The following is a 16134-nucleotide window of genomic DNA, read 5'->3' as shown; positions in this document are numbered from 1 at the left end:
ATCTTTTATTGGACCAACTTCTGTGGGTGAGACAGATGAGCTTTTGAGCTTACACAGAGCTCTTAGATGAAGAACTTTGTGTAGCTCAAAAGCTCAATTGTGTCACCCACAGAAGTTGGTGCAATAAAAGATATTACCTTGTCTTGTCTCTCTAGCATTTCATAGTGCTGCTAAAACCAAGTCATAACACTATTAAATATCATTATTACAACAAGAAAATTAAGTATTTCTGACTTCTCCTACTCTTTACTAAGAGATTCTGTTGAAATCTCTTGCACCATTTACTAACTTCAAAACTATACACTAAAGCAATAAATAAGCAAACAAGTATAAAAGGATATTATTACATTTTGTGGTCTGATGATAAGCTGTTGGAGTTCCACTCAATTGTGGAGTCACCAAGACTCCTCATTACTATTATATAATTTTAATAAGAATGGCCATACTGGGTTAGACCAAAGGTCCATCTAGTCCAGTATCCTGTCTTCCAACAGTGGCCAATGCCAGGTGCTTCAGAGGGAATGAACAGAACAGGTAGTCATGAAATGATCCATCCCCTGTCGCCCATTCCCAGCTTCTGGCAAAGAGAGGCTAAGGACACTTCAGAGCATGGTTTTGCACCCCTCCCCATCCTGGCTAATAGCCATTGATGGACTTATCCTCCATGAACCTATCTAGTTCTTTTTTGAACGGTTATAGTCTTGGTCTTCACAACACCTTCTGGCAAAGAGTTCACAGCTTGACTCTGTGTTTTGTGAAGAAACAGTTCCTTTTGTTTGTTTTAAACTTGCTGCCTATTAATTTCATTTGGTGACCCCTAGTTCTTCCTTATTTATAGGGCCCTACTAAATTCACGGTTGATTTTGGTCAATTTCATGGTCATAGGATTTTAAAAATCATAAATGTAAGGGTTTCACATACTTAAATATGAAAGTTCACAGTGTTGTAACCGTGGGGGGGGGGGGGGGGTGTCACAACCCAAAAGGACGTCATGGGAGGGTGTCACAGTATTGCCACCCTTACTTCTGCGCTGTTGCTGGCACTGCCCTCAGAGCTGGGCAGCCAGAGATCTGCAGCTGCTGGCTGGGCACTTGGCTCTGAAGGCAACAGTACCGCCAACAGCAGTGAAGAAGTGAGGGTGGCATGACATGGGGGGATCCTCACTTTTGGGGCTGGCCTTATGGGTGAGCGATGGCCCAGGGTGCCATGGTGTGCGTGGGGGGTTTCCATGATCACCTCTCCCACACACACAGCCAGCCCAAGGCACCTTTAACTCCTGAGCACCGGGACGCTGGACCCAGAGCCAGGGAGGGGCAGGCCTGCGGGCACCCTGGCTGAGGGCTCCTATCATATGTCAGGCTCCAGCTGCTGGTCCTGGACGGGCTGGTGTGGGATGGGACCTCCTTTTAACCTGCAGGGGCCTGTCCTGGGGCCAGGTCAGACCCACCTCCAGGAACCTCCCCCAGCTGCAGGAAGCAGTGCAGAAATAAGGATGGCATGGTACGGTACTCCTTTATTGCTGTGGCGCTGCCTTCAGAGCTGGGCTGTCACACAGCAGCCGCCCCTTTCCAGCCGCCCAGCTCTGAAGGCAGCGCAGAAGTAAAGGTGGCAATATAGCAACCCCCTAGAATCGCCTTGAGACCACCCCCCCATACCGCACTTTTGGTTTGGGACCACCAGTTCGAGAAATGCTGGTCTCCCCTGTGAAAAATGTATAGTATAGGGTAAAGTACACAAAAGACCAGATTTCATGGTCTGTGATGGGTTTTTCACGGCTGTGAATTTGTTAGGGCCCTACTTATTTACTTTCTCCACACCAGTCATGATTTTATAGATCTCTATCATATCCCCCCTTAATCATCTCTTTTCCAAGCTGAAAAGTCTTAGTCTTAGGGATGATACCTACTGTACTGATCTGTTTACACTGCAAGCGCTATGTAACCAGCTCTCCACATGGAGTACACAGCATGCAGCTTTGTAGCATGGCAGTACCTCTCCATAGAACAGGGGTTCTCAACGTGGGGGTCGGGACCCCTCAGGGAGTTGTGAGGTTATTACATGGGGGTCGCGAGCTGTCAACCTCCACCCTAAGCCCTGCTTTGCCTCCAGCATTTGTACTGGTGTTATATAAAAAAGTGTTTTTAATTTATAAGGGGGGGGTTTGCACTGAGAGACTTGCTATGTGAAAAGGGTCACCAGTAAAAAAGTTTGAAAGCTACTGCCATAGAACACTGATTACGATTCAGTTCATGCCATAACTGGTACAATGGAGCTGGAAGACATTAATAGTAAAACTTAATCAAAGGAATGTAGAAGTAATAAGACATACCACATACCGTAGAGGCTGTAGAACTGTCTTATTTACTTCTTCAATGAAGAAGCTGTATTTAACTTGATTTGATTCTTGCTAGTTTTACCATCAGTATTCAAGTCAAAGGGCATTAATTTGCAATAGGACTTCAAGGTTTGGGCCTTAGAGTGCAGATATTGGGCCCATTAATGTGAAAGACAGGTAGTTTATTTTCTATAATGAAAGATGATAGTGTATTCACAAGCATTCTGTCTACCATCCTATCCACCTTCTTCAGCAGTCTTCCTTTGAACAGATGATTTGGGAATTGATCAAGCCATTACTGTTTATACAGTGGAACTCAGCACTTATTTGCATATATGCATAATTCAGATAGATAACTGAATTTAAATTCAGTTATTAATTTGTAGATATGTAGCTTAAGGGTGATCTGAATGCTAGAATGTAGCCCTGTGGAGGAGATAAATTTTTGAGAACTTTAGTAATATAGACTATAAGAAACCTACTGTAGGTATGATAGTCTGGCCTGGTTAAGGTTACCAGATGCAAATTTATCATGATTCATCCATATATTTGGGATATAATTTTTTTCTTTTTACCATTAGTAAAAGTTAGATAATTATAATCTTAATTCTAATGTTCTGTGCCTTAGAATTTCAAAATACTAGAAATAACAATATGGGGTGTGTGTGTCATTTTTGTCTTGTTAGGGAGATAGCGGTGGACCATTAGTGTGCTATCACCTAGATACCAGCAAATATTATCTGATAGGGATTACCAGTTTTGGATTTGGATGTGGCCGACCCAAACTTCCTGGGATCTATGTACGTGTGTCTCGATATAAAAAGTGGATAAGTGCTCATCTTATTAGTGCTACCAGGACCCTGAGCACTACACTTGCTCTGATTCTCTTGACGGTGGGGTGGACAGCGCACTGCCATTTGGTTGCACTAGAGACTTCAGAGGCCTCTCTCAGATTCTCTGCATGACCAGGCAGCCACTCGTGCTTTTTATAAATACGTACCCTTAATGACTGTGGGTAAATGCTCCTTGTTTAGTAAAAGGCATATGGTTTTTCCTTTTCTCTAGCCAACCCACCCATGTGCACATCCTGCCATAAAGCATTTTTTAAAAAATATTATCACAGGTATCATAAGTAAAACCTATGCACAGTAGGGAAAGATGCTGTACAATTGCATGAGTATATTCTATGGGGCTTGAACTTTACAAGCATGATGAAAACCAGCCTGTTTTATAGCATGTTGTTATAAGGTTATAGTTGTTGTTCATTAAATAAAGGACCATGAAAGAAAATGTACATTACCGTGGTTGGCTGGCACAGCACAGTGGTCCCTTGTTTGTTAAGGTAAAGCAGAAAATTCATAATTTAAGAAAATCATAATGTGTATTCTAGTCTAGGCTTAAAGGGACGTTGTCATGTAAGTGATTGTTCAATATTGTAACATCTTAGCATCTTTAAAATAAAATGTATTTTCCACCCAGATAGATACAGATTTTGTTTTGTTTGTGGAAAAAATAATTTAACTGTTTCATGTGCTGGCATGTTTGTGCACCAGAATAGTTTGTGCACCATTTCTATAGAACTGTCAGTACAGTTCTATAGAAATGGTTTTGGGTTAAAAGGACACCCCCGTCAACTTGAAATCTAGCTAATAAAAATTGTTAAAAGTGGTTTCAGGTAAATACATATGCCCAAGTCCCCTAAAAGTGTTTGTGATTTTACAATCATACTTTTCTATTTTCATAGAATAGACTATCCGGGTTGGAAGGGACCTCAGGACCTCTAGTCCAACCCCCTGCTCAAAGCAGGACCAATCCCCAACTAAATCATCCCAGCCAGGGCTTTGTCAAGCCTGACCTTAAAAACCTCTAGGGAAGGAGATTCCACCACCTCCCTAGGTAACCCATTCCAGTGCTTCACCACCCTCCTAGTGACAAAGATTTTCCTAATATCCAACCTAAACCTCCCCCACTGCAACTTGAGACCATTACTTGTTCTTTCTGAGACTGACACAAACAGGGGGAAATGTCTAACAGACCGCAATGGGAACAGTCCAATTTTCAAGGGAACTTCACCTGTTCTCCCCCCCCCCGTATGGTCCACTCCAAGCACGCCCAATCAGGTCTCCAGCTGTCCCCTGTCTCTGGGCAGGGACCCTTGTCCTGCTCCCTTCTTATTGGGGGTTTTAGGGCTGCAAACTCCCATCATATACTGTGATATTCACAGCAAGTCAGTCTGCCTAAAGGCCAGCACCTGTGCTGTGCCATCTCTCTGAGGACAGACACAGCATTTTTACCAGGTACCACGCAGCTCTTTCTCAGCAGAGTACATTTATTGTAAGAACAAAAAAGCATACAGAGAAAACATGTACAAACGGATAATAGTTCCTGTATGTATGTTAAAACCTTACCAAAGGTCACTCATCAGTTTTATGGGGCCCTTGTAAGCCAAAGTCTTTCCAACTCCTCCATGAGGGTTGTAGTCTCTTTTAGACAGAGGGTTCTGTTTGCTGAATCAAAGTGAAGGCCCTGAGTCAGTTCAAGCTCAGCTTTTTATACAAAAGCCATTTCTTTGTTTGAGTATCTCTCTGGAAAACCCAGTTTTAACCAGTATATCCGAACATCCCATGGGGTGGTGATTCTCTGGTGTGGTTTACAATCCCCAGGGCAATTACCTTCCACTGTTTTTAGTTCCTGGAGGAGCTGTAATAACCCTCCCCCATAGAGCAGAACACAATAAGACAAAACCATTCATAAATTCTATACAGTGGTCCCCAAAGATACTGCACAGGATTGCAGTATGTGTCACAGGAACTATGCAAAAAGTAAACAGAAAACAAAAATCATTTCTTTTTTCTCAATCTCTTTCAATTACAGTACTTGTAGGTGTTGATTTTTAACAACAGTACGTTGAGTGTTTACAGATAGAAGGGGATTGTTACAGTTAACTTGTGCTCCCTCTTCTGGAGCAGAGTGTACAGTATTTTCTAGTTTCTGGAGCACTAACAGCAGAGCATACAGTATTTTCTAGTTTCAGGTAGCTGTTGAGGTTTGTTATAAAAAAAAAAAAAGAGAGAGAGCTGGACCACAAAAGAAACTCTACATTGTGATTTTAAGAGTGATTAAATTTTGGACCAAAGTTACTCAAAAGCAGCCCTTTAACTAAATAAGTTGTGATTCAATAAATGAGGAACATTAGAATTGTATTTTGGGGTCTTTATTATTGAGGTCAAGAGTTGCAAGCACCTACTTATTTCAACAAGTCTTTACAATTCATATGAAATATGTAGCTCTGGAGGTAACTAGACCAATAGTATTCAATGTTACACCCTTTCCAAAATAACTTCCTCCTGAAAAGTAATCACTCAAGGAACAAACCAATGTGACCACTTCATACTTCCACGATAAAGAATATACCTATGCTGCTTCTTTCCAAACACTACTGCATCAATAGAGTAAAACTGACGGATTTTTTCTCTCTGGCAGTAATAAAAGTCATTCAGCTGCAGAACAGAGCAGGAATCAGCAACCATTTTTTGTACTGTAATGATACTTGCCAGTTCTTTCATTTAAAAAAAAATCCTTTATCACAAAAAAAGAAATTTTAAAAAGAACAGCAATGGCACAAAGTTGGGAACAAAATACCACAAAGAAGAATTTCAAGTTAGTTTCATTTACAGGAAAGCCATTGCGTAAAGCTTCAATATTGATGGTCCGATTCTGCCTGCAGACCCAAGTCTGTCTCCCTTTGAAGTTATTGAGAACAGTGCATACATATTCAGTGGCAGAGTTTGACCGAGTCCAGTGCTACTGAGGTGCTTATTATCCTGAACTCCCACTGACCTTAATGGAAGTTCTGAGGCACTCAGAACCTCCTAGGATGTCGTCTTTACCCAAGCAGGGTTGAGTGGCAAGCATGCAAGTTTTTCTAGTGCTGGGCAACAAATGCATTTTAAACATTTCATAAAGATTTTTTGACATGAGTAGGAATTCTAATGTATATTTCAGTTCTATTTAAAGCAACTATAAAGCAAACAATATCCCATAATAGCCACATATGTTATATTAAACTTTGCAAATACAAAATATTTATCTAACCCACTAACAACTTAGTTGTGGAATTCAGAGTCTGACTGCTCAGTAGGAAGCTCAATATATATAGTAGACTAATTAATAAATGTTGATAGACCTTATATAAACAACATACAAGGGGAGCAAATACATTTTTCAATTTCATTCAGGACTGAGCTAGTACAACTCACTGGTGGCCTTACCACATTTTAGTAACACAGATCATGGCACAATTCTCATTGAAATAATGGAAGCAGGATCCAATCCTAACTACAGAAAATAACATATTCACTGTTCATGCAATAACCATTGTCTACACAATATTTTATTTATATTCAAGAGTCCTGATCATGTCAAACATCCTTTAACTTTTACTGGAAAGAAACAGGTCAAAACGATACATACTAGGATCCCCAACAGTATTTTTGCGGTAAGTTCAAGCACATATGCAGTTTTTACTGAATATGGAAAAAAAATGCTAATCTGTTTCTTTTTCCCAACAATATTCGTTAGGGTTTATTTTTCAGGTCAGTTGCTTACAAAGACAAAAGTAATTCAAATATTTTCTACTCCAAAGAGAATCTAATTTTACTTTGTGCTAACCCATAAAAATATATAATCAATAATCTGAGACACAAAATATCTATTTGTTTACTAAAAGGAACTGTATAAACTGTTAAAATATGCATATAAACTCCATTTTAGAATTTGTAAAGGTAATAGTTTACTTATAAAAATATACCAGCCGTTAACTATTTTCAATAGAGCATTTTCTTACAAAGATGCCATTACTTCACAAAATATTGCCTGCCTTACAAAATTAGTCTGGTAATTGTGCACTTTTATTTTTTTTAATTTATAAACCCTATATTAGAACCATATTAAACCCTTTGGTATGTATCTTTAGCTTTTTATTTTACTGTTCCTTTTTTTTGGTCTGTAAACTTTTTAATTAAGCATAATATGATCTCCAAACAGAATAAGCAATGCATGTTCAGTTGTATATATAATCAACACACAATTTATTTTTCAATTATAGTTTATCACACCCAGCAACCAAGAACAAAACTATTTAAAGAAAGCATTCTCTTGACCACTTTTGTTCAGCTATACCCATTCTGCCAAACTGTTGGTTTAAAGTAATTGAATGTGTTGAATACTCTTAAGAAGTCAACATCTTATTCATGTGCCTTCGACATCTTTCAGGGTTAGGCCTGAAAAATAATTTTCCCATTGCCTTCTGCAAAACCTCTCCAACTTTAACAAACACAACAAACATTTTACAAAAAAACCAAAACAGAACAAAAAAAACCCCCACCTTTAAACAGATTGCCAGCTGAGAAAAGTAAACATAATTTATACTTTTAGCAAAGTATTAGCTTCTCTTTATCTTCTACACCTGAAAGTTAGAATTTACAGGTTGAAATAAAAATATTTACATACAAACAACGGAAAGAAAAGATAAGGATCATAAAACAGTAAGAAATTAAAACCTATACTGGTTATATATGTTGCTAATAATTTTCAACTAATGGCAAGGATTCCATCTCATCCAAATTTTAACTGTAATCAAATATTACTGCTGTTACCAAATTAATTTGTAGTTCAGGAAATTCAAATCACTTGTAAATGTGCATGTCCTTTTATTACCGATGTAACCTTGATTTTAATGATGTTTCCAGTTCTGCCAGCAGGAGTTTTGTTGAGGTTTTCTTGTTTCCTTTTTGTAGTTTGTCACTAACATGTTGTAAATAAAATCTTTATAGTCTTTAAGTTGTGAAATCTAGGTAGAAAAGTTTCATTTTTGACCTTTCATTTAATTTTAAAAAATTCGGTATAAAAAAATTCCCCATGGAAATTTAGACAGTCCACAAAAAGTTGTGCCTCCTTTTCTTACACATTTTTATGGCAGTAAAGATCTTTCAAAGTTTTTAGCTCTTCAATTAGAGTTTTGTTTTGATTTTCCAGGACCGCAACTCGATTTTCCAGACATTTAACATATTCTTTCTTCTTTCTACGGCATTCTCGAGCAGCTTCCCTGAAATCAAAAGGCAGAAGTTGTCAATTACTGTATATCATTAGGTGTTCAGTCACTCATGTTTTGCTTTGAATACTGACTACATCTGACGCTACCATTCACACCTGGGGAGAAGAAGATTTTTACAGAAAACTAATTTTCCTGTTCACCTCACATGAAAGCATTGACTGATCAAAGAAAATGATCAAAACAAAGCAAAAAACCCTAAACATTTTGTTTTTCTAAAGTTAATGGCCTTTTCACTATGAGCATCAGAAACTTTACATAGCTGGCTCTATGAGAAACCAAAAATGCAGCCCTGGGGTCAAAAATCATTGGTTTCCAGAAAGTTCTGGGTCTCATGTTTCTCAAGAATTAAATGACATGTACTACCCTAGATAATGCACGCAAATGGCAATGGAAGTTTTGCTCTAGAGCAAGTAGATTGACAGAAAACATATGTCACTATATATGCAGAAAGAAAATTAAAATGAGACACCCTCTATATACACACACGAGTAGTCTGAATTGAATATTTAACAAAATTAAGGTTAGGATACTCATAAAGAGGAGGTTTTGTTTACTTACGGGCATTAGCAGAGCAAACTGAAAAACTACAGGGCAGTTCAAGGAATGTGTTAAATATCTGGTTAAGCAAAAACTGGTTAGCTTACAGGAAAAAAAGTTCACGTTTTCCCCCAATTTTTCTGGGACAAAATCTTTAGTATGTTTGGGTCTAGCTTTCTGACATTTTCTAGTGACACTGGGTGTAGGATAAATAATACATAGGTGACACAATTACTAAACTTATGTGGGATTCAGAATTTTGGATACATAATTCTAGTTTTCGCTAAATATCAAGGAATACTGTCAACCTGAAACGAAGAAAAACATTAGAGAGACAAGGTGGGTAATCTTTTATTGGACCATCTTCTGTTGGTGAGAGAGACAAGCTTTTGAGCTACACAGAGCTCTTCTCAGTTACTTATCTTGTCTCTCTAATATTCTGGGACTGACACGGCTATAACAACATTGCATTGTTAATTACACAAAATTAAGTGAAAAGAGAGGAAGCTTCTAGTCTTTCATAGTATAGTAGTCTTAAATGTTACTCAGCTATAGCAGGTAAAAATCATTTTCAGACAGAATTGTGATTTTTAAAGGTGACTATACCTTTAATGTATTTGCCATCTGAAGTTATAATTTAGCATGCTGTTTAAGAATCTGATTGCAGCTATGAAGTTGGTTACATAACAGTACATGGAAACTGACATACCTGTTCTTCATGAGCCTTATTTCTCGTTTCAACTGTGGATCATCTGTCTTGGTTGTCTGAGATGTAAGGGTGACAGGAGATGTCATCACTACAGTCTGTGGGAGGGAAGTGGTTGTTGGCGTGGTGCGGATCTGATATGTCTGCATGTCTCCTGATGCAGCTGTTAAGACAGCAGAATAAGTTAAATTAAAAGGAAAAAAAAATCTTAGACAGCTACACGTTTATGGGAGACAGTATTCCAAAAGTTTTTTGTAATACATACTCACTCTGCACTACCACCTGGTTGCTGGGCACAAGTATCTGCTGACCATCAGATGTCTGTGCATACTGCAGTATTGTTGTCCCAGGCTGAGTGCCACCAGCATTTGTCATTGTTAATGTCTGCAGACCCTGCACACCATCTGTACCTGAACTGGCCAGCTGCAGTGCTCCATTTGGGGCAATAGTAACTTCAATGAAAGAGAGAGAAAAAATATGGTAGATATACAGAAAATGTTTTCCTTCTGTGTACTGAGTACATTCACTTCCAATAGGCAATCTCCTATCTTACGTTGGTACTTTAAAAATTAGCCCCAAGATTTGAAGGCCAATTTTGTTCCATCTTTAAAGACTGATTTGACAGTCATGGGGCAGGCAGGCAGAGACACTGTTGGGTTAAAACCAAATATTTACAACAAAATGTCCTTACATATGATACTAACATCCAGTAGGCTATTAAAGGGAATAAATGTAAACAACCTAATTTATTTTCCAGGATTTGGGCGGTTTGTTTACTGTTTTGCATTTCACATAGCTTGAAGACTGAAAAGAGACTCATCAGCTTCTGGTCACTTTCAGGCTCATGCAAAAGTGCAAAGCTGCAGTGTTTGGCTTGCAAACATTCAGGGAATACTTAATGTTTAACAAATTGCTTTACACTTCCTCCCCCACAACGCCATGGAAATGTCTACTCGCCTCAGGTTTTATAAAACTTTGCTTATGCACATTTTACATTTTGGACCAAATTTGACACTTTCAGTTTCACTGCAATATAGAACATATAGACTAAACTAGCCCTGCCAGTTATAGGCTGCACTGGCACACCAAGCCAAAAGGCTGAAGATTATTTGCATATATATTTATGCATTTACACAGACTGGCTTGCACCCATGAAAAATTCATTATTGGTAGAAATAGTGCTCCCTTCACTCCTCCCCACCCTCTGCAACTGCCTGAACAGCTCACTGTTGACGGACTAGATTGTGACATTGTCAAGTGGTGAGATTGTGACATCAGTGGTGAGTGACACAGTGGTTAGGGGAGAGGCTGGTGGTAGAAGCAACATATGTTGTAACTATTATATGTGGACATTTTTGTAATTAAAAATAAATGCAGAAAATTTCCATATTTGCCTATATTTTCATTTAGTCCCTAAAAAGCCACAGGGGCCTGATTAAAACCAAAAAACCATCAACCAGCAACTCCTGTTATTCTTAATGGGAGGAGAAGTGTCTTTTTCTTAATGGAAGCTGCTGGGTGCTGATCACATTTGAAAATCAGGCCACTTTATTTAAATGCTTACATGGGAGCTGAACTCTTCTGCACTTTTGAAAATCTTGCATACAAGCTTCTCCTATTTTTAACATAGATATCAAAACAAGATGAAATATTAAATCCCCATGTAGTTTACTAATTTACCCAAATTGTTTACATTCTAAACTACTTGAAATTTTCCAGTAGATATTTTCCAAGAATTAAGTGTATTAATTAATTTTCTCCAGGATAAATAAACAAGTTTATAATTCTACAATGTCATTTAAGGGGAAATTCAAGCTTTATTTGATTAAAGAAATTATCCAAGACTATAAAGAAATGTCTTTATTTATGATTTATATGACATTTTACTGTTTTAATCATTTAATGGATAAGTTGCCCCTAGACTACTGTTACCCTGGAGCAAAATATATATTTTAAAGTGAAGCATGTACTTTGAAAATGAACTGAAGATCGAAACTAGCCACGTCAGTCATAGACTGCACTGGCACTATTGCATGCTTATAGCATGCAATATAAAAAGAAAGGAAAAAAAATATATATATATTTTGTTTTTGTTTTTTTAAACTACAGAATTTCAATTCATTTTTAAGTTGCAAACGTTTTGAATCAGACTCAATTTAAAACAGCATGCTTACTTTTAGTAATCCTAGATTTAGTTTGCAAGTAAATATGTTCAAAGTTCGGGATAATATGACAGATCATTTGGTCTCTGCCAACAGTTTACACTTCATACACAGTAGGTGCACAGACATGGGGAATTGTTACGTTAAAAGGCCAATCAACAAAAGAATACAGATACATTCTAACATCTCTAGCTGGGAGTAGTTGCCATGCAAAGCATGTTCAATCATTTTGACTTGTTTGGCTGGCTAATGGGCAGACAAGATCAACATGGCCTTTGAAATGTTAGATTTAGAGCAAGGAAGTTAAAGGATCCTTCCAGAACTAGAAAGGGGAATGACAGCAGGAACAGACGACAACAATCGTATGGAGAACTAATTTATTTCCCCAAGCTGATCAAATAATACTTTGTTGAAATGCTGATGTAACTTCCCACCCTGATACTATAATCTCCCACCTTTGAGATTAAAGTAATCACAGGGTAAAAATGACCAAGGCCTTGCAAGAAGGGGAGTTCCTGGGACACAGACAGGGGAGGGTGTGTCTCCTGGATGCAATCTGACCAAGAAGGTCAGTGAGGAAGAATGTCTTTCTAGAAGTAGGAGGTATCTTCTGTTATTACAGCTAATGGCTAAAGTTAAGGTAAGCCTAGCTAATCTTCTTGCAGTTTCACGACAGCTATGTTATGTATACTGTTTCTTTTGTTTAAATATTATTTACTTTTGCTATACTTAATCTTGTTTTAATTAGATCAGTTGTAGTCTTGGACTATTGTTTTGGGGCATTTCATGCATATCATGGCAGAGAGAATACCTTCAAGAAGAAGGAAAGGCTGTCTGGAGCTGCAACCCACTTTGAGTTCTCAGTCTGAAGAGCACAGACTAAAGGAGTCCTTTCCAATAAGGTGTGCCATTTGCAAGGATGAGGGCATAAGGAAAACACCTAAGCACCATGGAGGAGAACCAAGTTGAAAGGGATGCAAGTTCCAGATTTTATAGGAAAAGCACTACAGCAAACAATTAATCATGACAATTACTAAAAAAGTTTAATAAGTTATATTAGAAAGGAAGAAATTAATCGGAGAGGAAAGTTGATCTTGTGATTAAGGCACTGAACTGAGAGTCAAGAAATCTGGGTGAAATTCCTGGCTCTTCCATCAGCTTCCTATGTGACATAGGGCAAGTTACTTCAGCTCTCTCTGCCTCACGTCCCCATCCGTAAAATAGGGATATTACTACCTTATTCCCACTCTTTGATTCTATTTATATGGTAAGCTCTTTGGGACAAGGATGGTCTGTCTCTTACTATGTGGATGTACAACACCTAGTACAATGGAGCCTTGATCTCATCATTGGCAACTAGCCACTACTATAATTCCAACAAATAATGATAACTGGAATAGCTATCATTTGTATTGCCAATCCTTCCACAAGCTCATCTTCATGTCAAATATATGATATACAATATAAACTTTCCCCCAAATAGTTTTGTGTAACAGAAATATGTCTAGTTGGGTGTGTATTTAATATAACATACTGTACTGTCCACTGCTGGTCTGGTAGATAGGTGTGGGAACAGACATAGAGGTGACAGTAGAGACGCCAGGACTTTCATCATCTCCTTTTCTATCTCGTGCGTCTTCGGACGAAAGATCTTTCAAGATTTTTCTATGGAAAAAAAATTTCTTCATTAGCACTTGTGAAAGAAAAAGATGGCAAACTGGTTGGCAATTACTCCTTTGAGTACAAATTTTAACAATGTTGCAGGCAAGTTTTGCTGGCAAATACTTTTCCACCAGTGACAATTTTTAAATTAATCAAACTACAAATGTAACAGAGATAGAGCACCTAAAACCAACATAGTTACAGAAACATGCTGCTAACACACATAGCTGATAACCTTTAATAGCATTACACACATTGTTACATACAAAAGATAAATCCTAGCTTGTGGTTGGCTGAAAAAAAGTCATGTCACAAGTCAGTAAATTTGTATTGTTACCTCCTCAGAGGTAATTTGCGTTTATATTTACATAACATGACCTCCTCAGAGGTCAACAATCCTGAAGTTTGGATCCAGGTTAACCAATTGGACTGCATATGCAAATAGGGGTCACATTAGGTTCCATTTATAATATCTTATAAAGGATTAATAAATTAAGATTTTTTTTAACGGCTAATCAATTGTTATAGATTGCTATAGAGTCTGACAGATCAACAGGTTACTTATAACTATCTAGAACACTCATGTCTGTAACAAGCTTATAATATCTATTAATAATTTATTAACCCTTTATAAATGGAACCTTAATATTAAGTGTGACCCAAATATGTACATCTTTACTGGCTGCAGCTGTGTTCAGTCAAAACTACTATTGTTTACTCTGGAAGAGCCAATCAGAAAGCATGTACCCATCTCTGCTTCCTGACTGAATCATCACGCATTAATAGCTACTTTTCTGCTTGTTTAACTTTTTTAAAAATTCATGCCTTTAATTAAGAGATTTCTAGGCATTTTGATGACTATATTTAACCAAACACATATTGACTTAATATTTAAATAAATATCAAAATTTGTTGCGTTTCAGGGTAATTATTGGCTTCACTTCAGTCAATATTATTCTAGGGTCAAGAAATCCTGATGGTTACTTTAAGAGAAGCCAATATCTACTAAACAGATGTTCTCAATAATTCTTAGCAGATATAGTAAACAAAATATAAAATATATTATCAATAGAACTATCACACTTTTGTAATAAAGACTGTAAATAAGCAGGCAAAGTTTGAAATAAAAATTGCATATAGGAATTCCCTTCTCTAAACTTCAAGTTATCGTATTTCTGTAGTTAAGAGTTTCTTATTTCTTGTTCCTCATTCAAAAATTTGAACCACTTTACTTACAAAGAGTGATTCAGTGCAGCTACCAGTATTAAACCATTTGTATATGCAAGTGCAATGTAAGATTTTCAATCACTGTCTTCTAAAAACCTTAAATGTTTTAGAAATAAGCCCTCTGTATGACAATTTTCATAACTTACAATACATTGTAATAACCTGTAGTAAAACATTGTGCTGGAAACCCATACATAGATGTTTTAAAATGGTTCAAGCAATTTTTTTCTTTCCAATCAGCTTGACAAAATAAAACGCACTTGTGCATATGTCAGATTTTCTGTATTGTTTCTAGCAAGTACAGCTGCATCACTTCAGTAATGAGTGCATCAGAGTTTCCACCATAAACATTTTCCAGGGGTTTATAACTTGCCTGTTAGTGTTCTTCCTAGTTTAAAACCTCATGCTCTGATTCTCACAATAACTGTGGATTTATGTCTCTCTCTAACTCTAATCAAAATCAATTAGTCAATTTTCGTTGTTGTTAGAATAAAGTGGAAACAAGTGGGATGCTTTAGGAATTTTTTTTTATTCATTAAGGTTTTTTGCTCTGTGATACAAAATAATACTTTTCACTTATATTGTGCATTTCATCGAAGGATCTCAAAACTTTTTAATAAAAATACTTAACTCTTGTACAGCTCTTCAAACGCCTAGTGCACTATATAGCTCACAATACCCTATGAGAATAAAAGCTCCCCATTTAACAGAAGAAGAAATGGAGGCACAGAGAGTTTATACATCTTGTCCAAGGTCACATAACGAGTTAGCGGCCGTCCAACAGGAAAGCAGAATTCTTGACTTCCAATCCCATGCTCTCACTGCTATGTATCGCTTCCGCCTAAATTATGTGCACACCTAGTATTTTCCCATAAAGTGTTCAAGTGAGAATTGTTGACCATTCTTTTTTCACTCTGACTTTTTTGTGTGCGGAACTGAAAAAAAAATAGTTTAATGTAAACAGTTTATTTTGGTATTTAATTTAAGAGGAAAATAGAAGAGAGAATGGGGGTAAAAAAATAAAAAATGAGAAGCACCGGTGGAGGTAGGAATAACTGCCCCTCCTTGGGACCTTGGGGTAACTTCGCAAGCTTTAATTTGTAATTTTTTCAGAATATCCATGTAAAAACTATAAAAGTTTAAGATGCATTATATTTTTATTTCTTGGTGTATCACTTTGAAAAGTACAGAACACTCCCATTTAGCCAGATGACCTAGGGAACATCAGAACCTTGGAAATAACCAAGCATTCAGATAAAAGGAAGTGCTATTAACTAAAATAGGGCTACACTGTGGAATTGGATAACTAAACTTTTTGGATAACTGGAATTATGCTGTATGTCATTTGAAAACATAACAGTGTTTTACTCAGTTCCTCTTTTCAATAAAA

The 16134-nt window shown here is 37.3% G+C and overlaps 2 protein-coding genes across 6 annotated transcripts in view; one reads left to right on the top strand and one right to left on the bottom strand.

Annotated features, from left to right (window-relative positions):
- TMPRSS12 (transmembrane serine protease 12) overlaps positions 1-13186 on the top strand; it is a 32745-nt gene extending 19559 nt beyond the window's left edge. For 3 of the 4 annotated variants that reach the window (XM_074935550.1, XM_074935549.1, XM_074935551.1), the window contains exon 5: positions 3022-3810. In XM_074935550.1, the coding sequence (XP_074791651.1) occupies positions 3022-3300 (279 nt within the window). In that variant the 3' untranslated portion in view covers positions 3301-3810. Of the gene's footprint in view, positions 1-3021; positions 3811-12603 lie in introns of those variants that run through there. The other variant, XM_074935552.1, reaches the window with a different exon arrangement.
- ATF1 (activating transcription factor 1) overlaps positions 5523-16134 on the bottom strand; it is a 33227-nt gene continuing 22615 nt past the window's right edge. For both annotated transcript variants that reach the window (XM_074935555.1, XM_074935554.1), the window contains exons 5-8: positions 13390-13520; positions 9963-10145; positions 9697-9856; positions 5523-8441 (exon numbers count right to left, since the gene is read on the bottom strand). In XM_074935555.1, coding sequence (XP_074791656.1) covers positions 8297-8441; positions 9697-9856; positions 9963-10145; positions 13390-13520 — 619 coding nt within the window. In that variant the 3' untranslated portion in view covers positions 5523-8296. The remainder of the gene's footprint in view (positions 8442-9696; positions 9857-9962; positions 10146-13389; positions 13521-16134) is intronic.

This window comes from Natator depressus, chromosome 20, assembly GCF_965152275.1.
Source record: "Natator depressus isolate rNatDep1 chromosome 20, rNatDep2.hap1, whole genome shotgun sequence".
In the NCBI taxonomy this organism is placed as follows: Eukaryota; Metazoa; Chordata; order Testudines; family Cheloniidae; genus Natator; species Natator depressus.
The sequence above is the reverse complement of the archived record's forward strand: the minus strand, read 5'-3'. Positions and strand labels throughout refer to the sequence as shown.